The 14,549-nt window shown below is 40.6% G+C and overlaps 1 protein-coding gene and 1 long non-coding RNA gene across 19 annotated transcripts in view; one reads left to right on the top strand and one right to left on the bottom strand.

Moving 5' to 3' along the window:
• ABCB5 (ATP binding cassette subfamily B member 5) overlaps window positions 1-1,031 on the bottom strand; it is a 52,219-nt gene extending 51,188 nt beyond the window's left edge. For 5 of the 13 annotated variants that reach the window (XM_075082999.1, XM_075082997.1, XM_075082998.1 and 2 more), the window contains exons 1-2: window positions 869-1,026; window positions 88-185 (exon numbers count right to left, since the gene is read on the bottom strand). In XM_075082999.1, the coding sequence (XP_074939100.1) occupies window positions 88-136 (49 nt within the window). In that variant the 5' untranslated portion in view covers window positions 137-185; window positions 869-1,026. Of the gene's footprint in view, window positions 1-28; window positions 186-868 lie in introns of those variants that run through there. The other 8 variants (XM_075082991.1, XM_075083002.1, XM_075083005.1 and 5 more) reach the window with 7 other exon arrangements.
• A 22-nt stretch (window positions 1,032-1,053) lies between these two features.
• Window positions 1,054-14,549, top strand: part of LOC142052632 (uncharacterized) — a 70,766-nt gene continuing 57,270 nt past the window's right edge. For all 6 annotated transcript variants that reach the window (XR_012658915.1, XR_012658914.1, XR_012658913.1 and 3 more), the window contains exons 1-2: window positions 1,054-1,279; window positions 1,935-2,048. This is a non-coding gene — a long non-coding RNA (uncharacterized LOC142052632). The remainder of the gene's footprint in view (window positions 1,280-1,934; window positions 2,049-14,549) is intronic.

Here is a 14,549-nt window from a genome sequence, read left to right as displayed (position 1 = left end):
TGGCAATCAAGAAAGACTTTTAATGCACCTTTAGATTTGGAGCTGTGGAATATATTCCTCAAACATGCTTTCATGCATGCGGCTTACCAGCATGGGAGAGGTCCTTTTCTGTGGAATTTACAAAACAATCCTTCATTATTCTTCTTTGTTGTTTGCTTATGAGATAAATTCACATTAATAAAAACCTACATTAAAGAAAAGCAACAAAACATTTAGAAATAGTAGATATCTAAAGGGTTCGCATTTAAATATTTGTGGGGTTTTCCATTACTCATTACATTTTGGTCTCAACATTGTCCTACTTCCATATTTATTTTAGTTATTAACATTATGATAAAGAACTTTTAATGAGATATTAAGAAAGGTGCAAACTAAAACAATGGAACCTAACTCCACAGCTTGTTTTCATAGTCTTTTATGCCAAATCCCTAGATCATTCATGAAATAGATCATAGGTCATCATATACAAATTATTGTGGATGATCTATTACAGAACAGAGGTTTTCCCTCATTATCCTACGTTTGATTAAAACTTATTGAACAGTCGTAACACGATCACAATAAGGATTAAAGATACACATAGGCATTACACCACACTCCAACTAAGCGAGATTTTGAGGCAGTAAATGACTGATGCTTCAAGTTTCCTTAATCTTTCCTTCTTGATTTATCTCATATGCAGGTTTAAAAAGAAAAAAAAAAGCCCAAGCAAAAAAGCACACATGAATTTGATGAAGGCTACAATAATAAAGATAACAAAATTCATAATCGATCTGACATTAAAAAATTAATTTTTCTTTTTTTAAACATGCTGTTTGATAGATTTCTGGCTGTGGGTTTTTCCCCCCCTCATGTTATTTCATCTTACCTTTAGAACCTGCGCTGTGCCCATACGTGTGGGTGAGTACAGCCCCCCTGGGCCGCGCCGGCGGGGCGGGGCGGTGCCCCCAGACCCGCGGCGGCTGCGGCCGCCAGCCCGGCCCCTGCCGTGGGCTTTATAGCGGCGGGCACCACCCGCCCTCCGTCCCTCCTTCCCTCCCAGCACCCCCCCTCGGGTTTCAGGTGAGTGTCGGTGCCGCAGCCGGCAGCAGGGGCCGGCGGAGGGAGGCCCGTCGGGGCTCCGGGCCGGGGGGCTCCTGTCGCCCCCTCGGAAAGAGCCCGCGGGTCTCCGGCCCTGCAAACCGCTCGGCCCCGGTACCGACGTGCCGCTTTCCACCTTGAGCCTCGCCGTTACTAAAACTAGAAGAATTTTAGTTTGAAAAACTGCTGATGAGTAGAGGTGAGGGGGTGTTTGAAGAAGAGCCGCTTGTCCAGTGAAAAGTTCAGGCTTGCGAAAGCTATCTGCAAGGTCGTGTCAGATCTGGGGAGCCGCTTCACTGCATTTGGTGAATTTCAACTAAGAGTAAAGATATACTGGTGAATTTGAACTAAGAAATGTTATTCTTTAGTACAGGTTTTTATTTCCCACTTCTAAATGACATAAACGTCTAAGTTAGCTAAACTCATTATCATTTTTAGAGAAACTAAGCATCACATTTTGCTCATTTAATTACCACCTCCTTCCCGCAATTTGTGTGCGGTCTTGTTTTTGGCAAAAGACTGTTTTTTGTTTTGGGCTAGCTCAGAGGGTGTGTGAGGTTTCCCCCCCTCCCTGAAGAAATTAGGTAAGCAAATTAGATTTTCTACACAACCCTAGAAATAACAGTTCTTCAGCCTCCCCACCCGCACGTATTGGAACCTGTATCATTTGCTTCCAGTAATGCCGTTAATGTTTATGAAGAATAAACTCCTAGTTATTTTCCCATCCACTCAAATGACCTTATGTCAAAGCCAAGTCCCAGATAATTAAACTAGTCATTTGGCTGAAGTTATTCTTGAGTAACAAGCTCAGGACTCAGCCTAATTTAAGCTTTGCTTTTGTGCTTTCCCCACAGGATTCATGTAAAACATGTTGGTTATGATGCCCTGAAAGAGTCTTGGAAAAGGCATTGTTAGGCATCATTGCTTCCTGCCCCCTGGGACCCTACATGTTCAGTTAGGTCTGACAGGTAGGAGTTTGGATCTATTACTTTTTTGGTACTTCCTTATCTCATTAGCATTATCCAGGGTTTGTATTACAGACTCAGTGTTAAGCCTGCATAATGCACATTCACCCGTGTTCTCTGTTCCAGAAAAATAATGAAAAGCTTTGGCTTCTGCCACTATGGAGAATCTGAAATTACAGAGTTTTTAAGAGAAGAGGCAGAACAGCACACTCAAGCAGTTCACTGTCCCAGCCCAAGGTCCACAGCTGTATGCAGTATTTCTTTCGCTGAAGGCAACAGGGTTTTTTCTTATTCATCTCAGCAGGAGCAAGAACAACTCACCACGTCTCAGTTTCTGTTAAAGCAGGTGATTAACTTATTTGCAGAAGAAACTATGATCATATTTAATATTTTAAACATAGGGACATCTCACTTAGAAAGTAAACACCTGGATTTTAGGATAGGTGTGGGGCTGACAGAGCACAGACAGCAAAGTAGATAAACAAAGGTAGTATAAACCCCAAAAAACTCTCTTGGACCAGTTTTCAGAGCTGCTAAGTACCCCCACACGCTTGGGATCACCTGCAGCTAGGGAGCACTTGATACCTCTGAAATACAGACACTTTCACTTTTCAGAGTTCATTATCACTTTTTCACACAAAGTAGCCATGAAGTGTCAATTACGATTCAGATCCATTGCTTGATGTGCTGCATGCCTTGTAAGAAAAAGCCTCAGAGTTGCCCTGCATAGAAAAGACAGTCCATAAAGAATGTGCGGATTAGTAGGGCAAACAACTGAGAGCACAGAAAAGAGAAGCATGGGGTGTTGAGAAGAAAGTTGTTTCCTTCTCTCCCTGTTTCTTCCTTTGGGAGCGATGTTATGCTCTATGCAGGTTAATGAGTGTCTCCAAAGTGGGGGAACCAAAACCATAAACAGATTAAAAAAGAAAATGAATAAAAGGAGTAAGAAATAGTCTCCCAGAAACAGATTCCTGATCGAGCCTACTGAGAAACATGGACTCAGTCTAATCACAGCTAACTACTCTGCGCTTAAATAAAAAATAAATTGGCGCAACCTGACATCTGCACAGAAGCAAAAGTTTGGGACTAAAACATGCACGTGTCAAGCAGAGAAGACTCCCATCAATAAAAGGTGGAAAGACAGCACAAGAAATAGTAGCTTACAGTAATACCCTTGTAATTTTGTGGGGAACATGTGATAAAATGTCATAATGTGACTTGGAGGGCAAATGATGTTTCTTTTATCCAAAAATATTTGTGTAACTTTGGAAAATACTCGCTGCATCTGAACAGTATTCTATTCCAGACAATATTCACCCATGCCTCTGTGTGTTTGGTTCATCTCTTCAAAAGCAGTCAGTGACAGGAAAAGCAAAATCAAACAGTTAAGCATCGTTAATTAACACCAGCCATAACTGACTGAACTAGAAAAGATATCTACTTTAAAAAAATATTGACCATAAGCACATTATTAAAAAGAAACAAAAAACCCCACCAAAAAAAAACCCCAAGACACAAGCTGGAAATGAGAACACATTTTCCCAGCAAAGCATTAACACTGAACAGAATACAATGCAAGGTATGAAAAAGTACTAAGACACCCAACTTTACTGAAACATCTCAAAATAACTGTGAAATACAAAGAAGGTGTATTGTATTTCATGAGTGTTGTAGCTGCTTACTACTTTTTGACTTCTGCAATGGACCAGAAGAGCACCGGCAAGACACACAGCCTGCACCCACAAGCCACATGCAGGGAGTCAAGGCTAGTATTTGACCTGTTACCTTAATCACAGCTGATCACCTGCCTTTCTCAGGCAGCTGGTTTGTAACTAGCAGGATGGAACTATAAAAGACCTTTATCTTATTGTTCTTTGGTGTTGGTTGCTTTTTGTTTTTTGCATGTTATACCTGTGATTCAGCCAGAAAAGACTTGCCAGGATCACTTAAAAAATAGAATTATGAAGTCCTGTTTTATTTATTTGTCAGAAATCAGACCAAAATGGAACAATCGATACTGTAGGTCTTGTGGGCTTTGTGGGCTGGTCACCATTAGTTGCAATCAACTCCCTCATTTCTACAGTGGCACAGGGACATATGTATTGTACTCAGTGTCAGGGAGGGGGAGGTAGGGTTTCCTCCCTCCCTGAGTAACTGATCCAAGTTGGGCTGTACAAACTGGCGGTACTGAGTACCCACAGGGAACGAAAAGGTCTCTGTCGTGGAGCAGCTGTGGGCTTCTGTGTCTTTCAGCTGAGATAGAATAACTAACTTGCTTACATAAGGAACTAAGGTCTTCCCCATATCAGGAGAAAGGCAAACCAATGGTTTTTGGTCCATCAAACCAGGAGTATTAGGAAGACAATGTTTCATTTGCCTAGCTAAAGGAAAGGACTAAAGAAACTGTTACCTGCCTGGACATCTGTTGGGCAACACAGGCAGGAGAGGGGAAGAAAAAAAGAAAAAGGCCAGGAACAAAATTTTCTTTCAAGAGGTCAGAGAATTAACAGGACACAGGGTTTTCTACATTTCATCCTGAGAAGTAGAATGCAATCAAGGAAGAAAATTTGGATGAAAGTGCTGGTGCAATTATAAAGTTCATGATTCTTTAGGGAAAAGAAAAAAAGGAGGTACAACAGCAGAATATAGAAAATAAGTTTGAGTATAGGAAGATTATTGTTATTCATGGAAAGGCAGTTTAAGAGCAAAGGGGATAAAAAGTTGGCAATTAATACAAACTTGTTATGGACTTGAAGCACAGGATACTATATTTGTGTAGGAATAATCTATCAATAAGTAGAGGTTGGGAATGACTTTGTAGGCAGGCTTTTCTACAGAATAGCGTCTAGGAAATACAGCGGGTGGAAAACTGAACAGAAGCCAACAATGTCAAACTGCTGTGGAAAAAAGCAAAATTCACAAAAGCACAGAAGAGTCATATGCAAAACACATTGAGTAGTGTTTTCTCTGCTTAGTCCTGTTAGGTCCTCAGCTGGGGGTCTGTGTCTGATTTTGGTTATTTCAAGAAAGATGTGGGTGATAGAAATGATGGAAGAAAGTGAAATTAAATGGGTATGAAAGACATGACCTCTGAAGAAAGACAGATGGAATTGGGTTTGGTGTAGTGGAAAACATGCAATTTGGTTTAGAAAAATACGAGGAACTGTTGCAGAAATAATGTAATCTGGTGCCTTCCTGTCGTGGTTTAGCCCCAGTTAGCAATTGAGCACCACACAGCTGCTTGCTCACTCCCCCCACCCCTGTGGGATGGGGGAAGAGAATCAGAAGAGCAGAAGTAAGAAAACTCATGGGTTGAGATAAGAACAGTTTAATAATTAAAACAGTAATAGTCATAATAATAATAATATAGTGTAAAAGAAAAATGAGAGGGGGGAAATCCAGGGGGTGTATAAAAACCCAAACCAACAACAAGTGATGCAACTACTTACTGCCAGCTGACTGATGCCTGCCAGTCCCAGAGCCACAATCACTCCTTCCCCCTGCCACCTTCTCCCAGTTAATATAGCGGGCATGGCATCATATGCTATGGAATATCTCTTTGGCCAGTTTGGATCGGCTGTCTTGGCTGTGCCTCCTCCCCTCCTGGCTTCTTGTGAACCTGGCAGAGCATGGGAAGCTAAAAAAGTCCTTGACTAGTATAAGCATTGCTCAGCAACACTTAGCACCTACTTAGCAGCAACAGTTGTTGCAATCAAACGTTGCTGTCAAACATCAGTGTGCCATCAACTTGATTCTCATACTAAATCCAAAACACACTATACCAGCTACAGTGAAGAAAATTAACTCTATCCCAGCCAAAACCATGACACTTCCATATCTATTGTGGCACTGATTTATGGTAAGAAAGCCAAAAAGTACGTATTATGAAAGTGGTGTTAACTCTATGGCTAGTTAAGCACTGGGCCAGATTACCGATGGAGGTGTTGGCATCTAGATTTTTTATTTTATCTTTTTTTCTTTTCTTTCGTTTTTTTTTTTTTTTCAGGTCAAGCAACTGTCTAAAAGGAAAATTTTGGTATAGATGATTTTGCCTTGAGGCTTGAGGAAAGATAATATTGTCTTCTTAGATCCTCATCAGCTCTGTTTTCTCCATTGTGCTGATAAACATAATGAAAGACAAAATGGAATAAAGCTGGTACATCTTGTATTTTGGTTAAAGAGTTGAGGTCTGGTATAAACTGAGTCTGTAGAACAGCTGGTGACAGTTCTGGCAAAGGTTTCTGATGATGAGAGATGGGAAATTGGACAAATAGCAGAGCACTTAGAAAAGGTGATGTAGAATTGAACTCCTCTCTTCAGAGGATGTGGTGGTTTTCAAGGATGGATTCATAACGTCCTTTTCTGCAGCTTCTTCTAGCCTACATCTGCCAGGTGCCATCTCAAACACTGAAATGAGTTCACTACCTAGTCCATATCCTGGGGTGGGTCGTCAGCATAGCATACCTATTGATGAATTTCCAGGCTTCTTTTTGGAGTGAACCAATTAGTCACTTTCAGATGAAAGCAGGATTTGGTTTTGAGACTAGTTTATTCCTGAGTTTGCAATCCATATCCTTCACTTTGGACTATAAAGATATCTCTCTGTAGTTTTGCTTTCTGTATAACATCACCATGACACAGCTCAGCACTCACACACAGCACTATGGACTGTTAAAAGACAAGAAGTAATCACTATCTTTTAGCATTTTGGGTACCTCAAGTGAGGTGCAAGGGAAACTCAGATTAAGTGGTAGACCATAGAAATGTGGCCATTTCCCTCCAGAGGGAGTATTTCTGAGTAAAGTGGATAAAAGCTGTTGAAACCATGAAGGGCATAGAACTCCTCAGGAGTTAGATATTTTTAGCAGTGTAGGTGTAGCTACTGATACTGTTTGTTTGCTGTTAGCATTATCCCAAAATGCGGGTTCATTCGCCTGGTGTGCAAAACACCAAGCTACACACAGAGTGGTGGAGGTACTTTATTTGTCATTTTTGTGCAAAGATTGGTGGTAATTGGTAATCCACAAAGCTAGCACACCGCACTGAGAAACTACAAGGCATTTATACAGTTAAATGTGTCAGTCACAGCTAATATTCACACGCCTCAGCTAATAATTGATTAATTTCTTTCTCGCTTGGATGTAACAGTACAGCTCACTTTAATTTACCATGCAAGCGCTTAGATTAAGTGATTTACTAGAGGGGGGGTTGTTCCTGGCCTATGGGCCTGATTTTTAGTATTATAACAAGGATATTTCCCCTACTGGGCACTTTGTTTTAGTTCCTATCTACATCCCAGTTAGTTGTTCTCCTTGACTATACACTTTATCACCCTGTCCTCAGTGGCTTCTGAGGTGGGATGTTTGCTTTGATCAGCCTCTCAGCTCTGCTCAAGGATATAGTTGTAAAACAAGTGCTTCTCTGTCTCTCAGTTTCCATCTCTGGCCCTCAACTTCTGTTTTTCCAGGCTCACATAGTTCATTTTCTTAGGGATATAAGTAGATTTTCATAGTGCTTTACTAACATAACCCTGGGATGCATGAAATTGTGTGGGTAGAAGCCACATATTCTGTTTCTGAAAGGTCTTATTCAAGGACTGTCCCATCTCACATCAGGAAGTTAGGTGATGGTGAATTACCAACAGTTCACGTATGAAAATGTGAAGAAAATATCAGATGTCTTTACTACAAGGGTAGCACCATCCAAGCCCCATTCTTTGACCTGGGAAATATTTTGAATGTGCTGCGCAACACCAGACAGGGTGTGGGCAACACAGAGAATTTCAGTTCATTTATTATTGAGTCCCATACTGTCAGAGGAAATTAAAAATTCACAATTACTTTCCTTTAAATAGTTTTATTTCTCAACACAATGTCAAATCTAGAGGGCAAAGAACTGTCTTTTGCCCTAGCCTCTCCCCCTCCAATAATCTAGCATTCTGTAGATTTTGTTTAGATTTAGATATATAAATAAATATATATAGTATATAAATAAATAGATATATAGTATATAAACAACATGACTGAATCAACCAGGTGTTATTCATACAGGTAAGCTGTTTACTACTGAATGCCATTCTGATTAAATGTTTATATGCTCCCAAGGGTCAGGGAATGCAGTCCTTTTCATCTAAAGGAATCAGTATAAACATCCCTGCTCAGCGAGCATGGACTTCGTGACTCTTATGAGCACATCACTGAGTGTTTCCCTTGCAAGGACTGACCACAGTTAAAACGGAATTTTTTTTGTCAAAGATATGTGTGGACGGTGACCTTCCACTGATACTATTTAATCTAGGAAAACAAAAGTTTAAAAGCAGAGGCAGAATATAAGTGTTTGAGGATACATATAAAACATTTAACCCTAACTAAAATAAAACCCTTTAGAAGACAAATAAAAACATATGTTTAAATAACATATATGTTTTTAAATAACATATATGTTGTTTCCTCTGGACTGTGGAGAGGGTGGCTGTATCAGGGCTGGGCTGGAGGTGATGCCTGCTACAACACCCTCTCTACTACAGCAGTGCTCCACACCGTGGTTGTCCTCTCTTCTGAGAGCTGCAGCACCTGCCTGTGCAGCTGGTATCACCACTTCCCTCTCTCTAAAACTACATTTTTTCCTTTGGTTAGAAATGCCCAATCCTTTTTCCAGGCCTTGAGTGTCAAAACTCTTAGCTATCCCCTAACATTACACCTCATGGTCACCTCCAAGTTATATGGTCCATGAGGGCATGAAAGGGAAAAGACATCCTAGGATTAATGAGGAATTATCTTAGAACAGGGGAGATGGGGCAAATTTCTGAAGGTAGCTGCCTTGTATGCAAACTACAGTTGGTCACCAGAATAAATTATCCTAATGGTAAACCTGGCTTAAATCTCTCAGGTCAGGTAAGATGTTACTTCTGTCCATAAAGTTGCATTATGTGGTCACAATATTGTTTTCCCTTGGGGCAGCTGGTTTTTTTCCATGACAGCCCATTCACACTTACTTTCCATGTTCTCTTCTGAGGAAAAATGTTTTGGCACTTCAGACGACAGCAGTAGGATTTCTGCCAACCAGTGGTTTCTGCATCTGAGACTGCTGTGTCCATGGTGGCTAGTCCTGATGCTGGCTTCTAAGGCACCGAGTTCTGGCTCAGAGGGAGCAAGACTGACTGACAGGGTGAGGGGAGGAACAAAGTATTACACCTCGCTGATGTGTAGATAGCTTGTGATGAGAGGCAGAACAGGAACTCCATGTCCCAAAGCTGACTTAGCCAAATCCCAGTGCTTAAAAAGAAGATGCTGGCATCTTCTAAATATCCTCCCCTTTTGAGTACCATGTAGTAGACTCTCAGTTATCTCTACAATCTCCTTTTTTACTTCCCCCTTCCACTTGAGAAGTAACAATATTCACTGACCTTAGTTATCTGCATACTCTGCAGGACGGTTTCTAAAACTTCTTCCTTTTCCCATAAGTTCCTGACCCAGTCCTTCAGCTGACAGGTGAGCGGAGTTTAGGAGAATGTTTTGTCCAGTGTAATCTTTAGCAATTTATGCTCACAGGAGTGAAGGAAACACTTCACGTGGACTGGGGAGTGCTCAGGCAACTAAGGGAGCTAGTGAGATACAGATCCTGGTTTTTGTACTGTTGATGTAAACCCTAGATCAGGACTTTCTGTACTGTTTTCACACAGCAGTGAACTTTTGGCTCTAACTGTATTTGCAATATTAAACTAGTTATGTAAGTTTATATTTCTGTATGCATCACTGCAGAATCATGCTTAGGCTTTCACCAAACTTCCCTTCCGTTGTACTACTTTCTAAACAGATTACAAGAACTCTGATGAGCTACTGGTTGGACCTAAATTAACATGGGCATCAAAAAGGTCTGATGAAAGATATTTCCTTTTAAGGAGGAGTTGGTGGTTCCAAGGTATGCACAAGAACATACCTGAATAGCTCTTAAAGATTTAGGAGATGGTTCGGCTTTTCTAGTTAGCAACAGACTGCCAAAAAAGATTAGACTGTCAGATACTACCTTTTGAAATGTTCCTTTATGTGCCTGTGATTATGAGAGAAAGGGTAGAAACACTGAAAAATAACTGTAGCCGCTGCTATGTATTTTTTAATTCTCCTTTATTCTTTTCAAAAGGATGTTAAATTGTCTGTGCAATACTACCAAAATCTGTCTGAAGACCTGAATGGTCTCATAATTGTCTAATGAATGACATAGTACAGGTATGAATTCAGGTAGCATATCAATTAATTAACTGGCCCATAAAATATGTTATGTTCAGAGAAGCAATACTTTGTAACTATTTTGGACCAGTTTTAGCAAAACTAAACTCAAAGAAAAAGAAGAAATTCAGTTTTCAAATGGTTGTTACTCAAATATTACTTTGATTTCTTAATGGATACAAATTTATTTAGGTCAATGAAAAAGGAAAAAAGGATTTTTTCCCTCCTGTTCCTCCTTATAACAGTCTATGTCATTCCCTAGGACCCAGTTGTACTATTCTGATGAACTGATACTTACGGAAATAATTAGAAGATCCCAGCTGCACTGCTCATTACTACATATCCTTGAAGTCAATATGCACTGTGTTTTTTCCCTTTCTGATGTAATTCAAAAAAGCTTTTAATGAATTACAAGTAAATTCATACCATATGTCCAAGGCAGCCGTCAGGAGGAGCTTTCAGGCAGTATCACTGTGAATGCATTGGATTTTTTTTTACTCTGTTTGTCTTGGATGCTATCCTGTAACCAATAAGAAGATACAATCTGAAGTTTTATCACTCACTTTTATACCTCCAAGCCATTTGTATTGTAATGCTGTGGAATAGAAACATTCTGCAACATTTCCCTACCTGTAAACCTGCTAAAAATTAATCTAGGCTCAGAATCCAGTTATTTCTCCTGAGAGCTTGGAGATTTATTTATTTTTTAATCAAGAAAGCTATTATTGTCTCTTTTCCAGCCCCAGACCCCAGCATGAGCTTATGATAGCTTTAACCAGAGTCCAACAGAGAGCAACCCATCCCTTGCCAAAAGCACATAAAAGTCCAGTCATGGAACAGGACAAAGCCAAGATTTACTGAAGTGCTAAAAACAGTCAAAAGGGAGGGAGACAAGCCCTCCTCCACCAGCAGCTCAGAACACTGTGGGACACACAACGTTTAAATTCCTGCTTCACTGGATATGGGTCACGGGTCTGGCTCTGAATGTCCCAGATGGAAACGGTGCCCCAGTGCCAGGACACAGGTCCCACTGCAGCAGTAGAGAGGGTCATGCTGGTGGGATGTCCAGTAGCTGGCAGGGCACTTCAAGACCTTCTTTTGGTTCAATTAATGCCGAGTTATGTACACAGCATGAAACAGTTTTACAGGCAAGATTAGACACCTGGTGATTAGCAAATTCTCCTTGCTAGGGGAGGAGGATTAAAATTCTCTTTGGAAAGTTACAGGACTGCTCTTGGCTCTTCTACAGCCTACACTGGGAACGGGATTTAGCTAACAGACTCAGATACCTACATTTATGTGACTACATGCCAATGCCTGCATATGAGCTATGTGCTCAAATTCCTGTTATGGCCAATGGGAGCCTAGTCAGTAATGTAGATCTCTACTTCAAGGTGAGCTGACCGGATTTCTGCACCCTGGATATCTCACTTGCTCTTTAGACTAGATCTTCATTGGCAGTAATGGGAACGGGACACCTTTACAAGCAGACATCTAAAATGATGTGTCTGAATGTGGGAACTGTATCCCAACTTGAATGTAAAAGGTACATCGTGACATTTTTGCAAATGTCAACCCATTTTTTCCCCAAGTGAAAGCCTGTAAAGAAGATGGTTAAGGATGACTGAAACTTTCAGTAAGCATGTTATTTGTCTAAATAAATAAAATACAGACTCTATTCAGCTGTAGTATCCTCTTGAATTTTTACTAGACTGAAGTTATTTCACCAGAAGCTAGAGAGTTCATAGGAGAGGCAAATCAGACACTGAAGTGGTTGATTCAACCTTGATTTAAGGAAGTAAATGTGGAGAATTAAACTGATACTCTACTTCCTTATGTTATATCCCTTATTCCTGTTATTGTATCACTCACTCCCCTGGGCTTAAAATAGCAACTTTGCTGTGAATCTTTTAGAAAACAGGTGTTAGAGATGACATGATCTAGAAAGTTAGGATTTATTTGCTTTTTCAGCTCTTTTACCACTAACTCCCATGATCTTGGGCAGATAATTTTCTATCTGCATTTACTGGAAAACAAAGAAAAGGTTTTTCCTTGAGGTATTTAAATATTTATCTATTTATGAAATTGAATTTATGAAATACACTTTTCCTGATCCACAGAGGTACTGTAAGAATGCAAAGAAAGCATGAAGTGCCCAGGTTGTGCAGGCAGAAAATTCAGATGTGTACCTGATACTGAACAGGTTTTCAGGGTTTGAAGCACTGTCACTTTAAGGGCTACAAAACCATAGGCAGTAAATGTAAAAAAGAAAGAAAAAAAAGTGGAAGAACACTATTCCATTTCATGAAAAAGTCACCTTTCTTCCTTCATTTGCTCTCCCGTATGTTGAATTAATTATTTAAGAGAGAGAAAAGAGATATCAGTAGCTGAAGCCAGCATTGTTTCCTACCTCAGTAACAACTCTGCCATGACAGTAAAACAGTAAAGAAACACCAGTGGAAACACTGTAAGAAAAAGCTGAACAAGTTGGTCCATTATCAGTATGCAGGGACACGCACATATACGAATATGCTCAGCCTGACTTTGCAGCAGCCAGCATTTGCAGTCTGGGCTCTAGCTGAAACATGTGATAAAAATGTGAAGGGCAATCTAATTAAAAAACCTGAAACACTGAGCTGAGGTCATTCCTGTTTACCTCCCACTGTAAACGACGTGTCCTCTGTTGCATGCTATATAAACAACGCCATAGAAAGGCACTGTGGCAACCAGGATAGCTCCCGCTCTAATTCCTGGGGCTATTCTTTCCCCTCTCTGCCCTCAACCACAAATAACTCCTTTCTGCCACCACTAGCCTCACCAGCCTTTGTGGGCAGCTACTGGTAAGGCTCAGCTGTGCTTGTCCCTGCCTCGTGCTTCTCAAAGGTCACCAAGGACAGGTGCCCTTGCTGCTGCTCTGTGTGCCACCAGCGAGAAAAGGCAGTTGGAGGCCCAATCTTTGCTCTGTAAGAACTTGCAGAACAAACCAAAAAATCCAGGACTTCAAAGGAAAATCCAGATGTTTCCCTCCCTTCTTTGAGCACGCTCGGTATTCACCCATTACCCCCTCTCAGCGGGAACAATTTTATTCTTGGGGCTGTTATTACTTAACACTGCTAAATTAGTAATATCTTGAGTTTTGGTAATGACTGTCATCTGAGACTAAAGATGTTCTGCAAGCATTACATTATTGGCTGGGCTTCAGCTTCCTAGTGAAGCAGCAAACCCTTTTATCTCCCTTATTTTATATCAAGAAACTGGGGAACAGTGTCTGAGTAGACAATCAGCGAAGTCGATCATAGTGAAGTAAAACTAACCAAGACATACTGAGCCCTAGTATTGAGCTCCAGCTACAAAATCAAGCATTAAAATCTGAAAAGTGATGGCAAAAATATAATTTGAAATAGACAGGTGACATTTTGGTATACAAAGTGTCCTTCTTACCACAAGGCGACTGAGGGTTATGGGCTGGTGTGGGATGGGAAGATGGGATATATTTTGTGACTGGTTTGACCAATGTTTAGTCTGAACTTTGCTGGTAAATCTCATCTCTGTTTAATGTGACAGTTATCAGAATCAAATTACACTTAAAACTTTTGATAACAGGTTACTAGCAAACAGACTGGAAGTTTATACAGTGGGAGGCAGATAACAGGATATAACCACTAACACAGAGAGAGAGATAAAATGCCTTCCTCCACTCAAGGGGCCATAAATATACAGGGGGTGTGCTACATTTGTTGGAGGAGTCATGAAATGCTAAAATAAACCCACAGTTCGTTCTTCTTATCATTTAGGATTTGCAATTATTATGCATGAGGGGTAGTACCCTCACACCTTCATTCGGTTACTGTTATTCTCTCCCCTGTAGTCTGATTTTGTACGCACGGAGCAGGAGCTTCCTTTAAGCCAGAGAGAAAACTTTAGGTCAAGTTTCTTAACTGCCTTATCTGTTTTACAACTCCCTTACAAAATGCACCACCAGTGCTTATCAGAGGGTGGTTTATATTTAATATTTTCAAGAGATAAAAAGGTTATGAACCAGGAACCTGCTCCTGACATTCATACAAGGTGACAGAAACAGGGAGTGGGGTTAATTTCAGCTTACCTTTCCGTATAGAAAAGCTGTCATTTGCCATGCATATCATACCGTAATGAACAGTCATAGCAAGACATTGTGATGAGTAGGACACATCTCTTTCTAATGACACCTAATTAATCCAAACATGGCTGGCAGAGGGGCTAGTCAAGCTGTGCAGCTATGCAGAAGATAAAAGGTTCC

Source organism: Phalacrocorax aristotelis, chromosome 2, assembly GCF_949628215.1.
Source record: "Phalacrocorax aristotelis chromosome 2, bGulAri2.1, whole genome shotgun sequence".
Lineage (NCBI taxonomy): Eukaryota > Metazoa > Chordata > Aves > Suliformes > Phalacrocoracidae > Phalacrocorax > Phalacrocorax aristotelis.
This window is presented reverse-complemented; position numbering and strand designations above follow the sequence as displayed.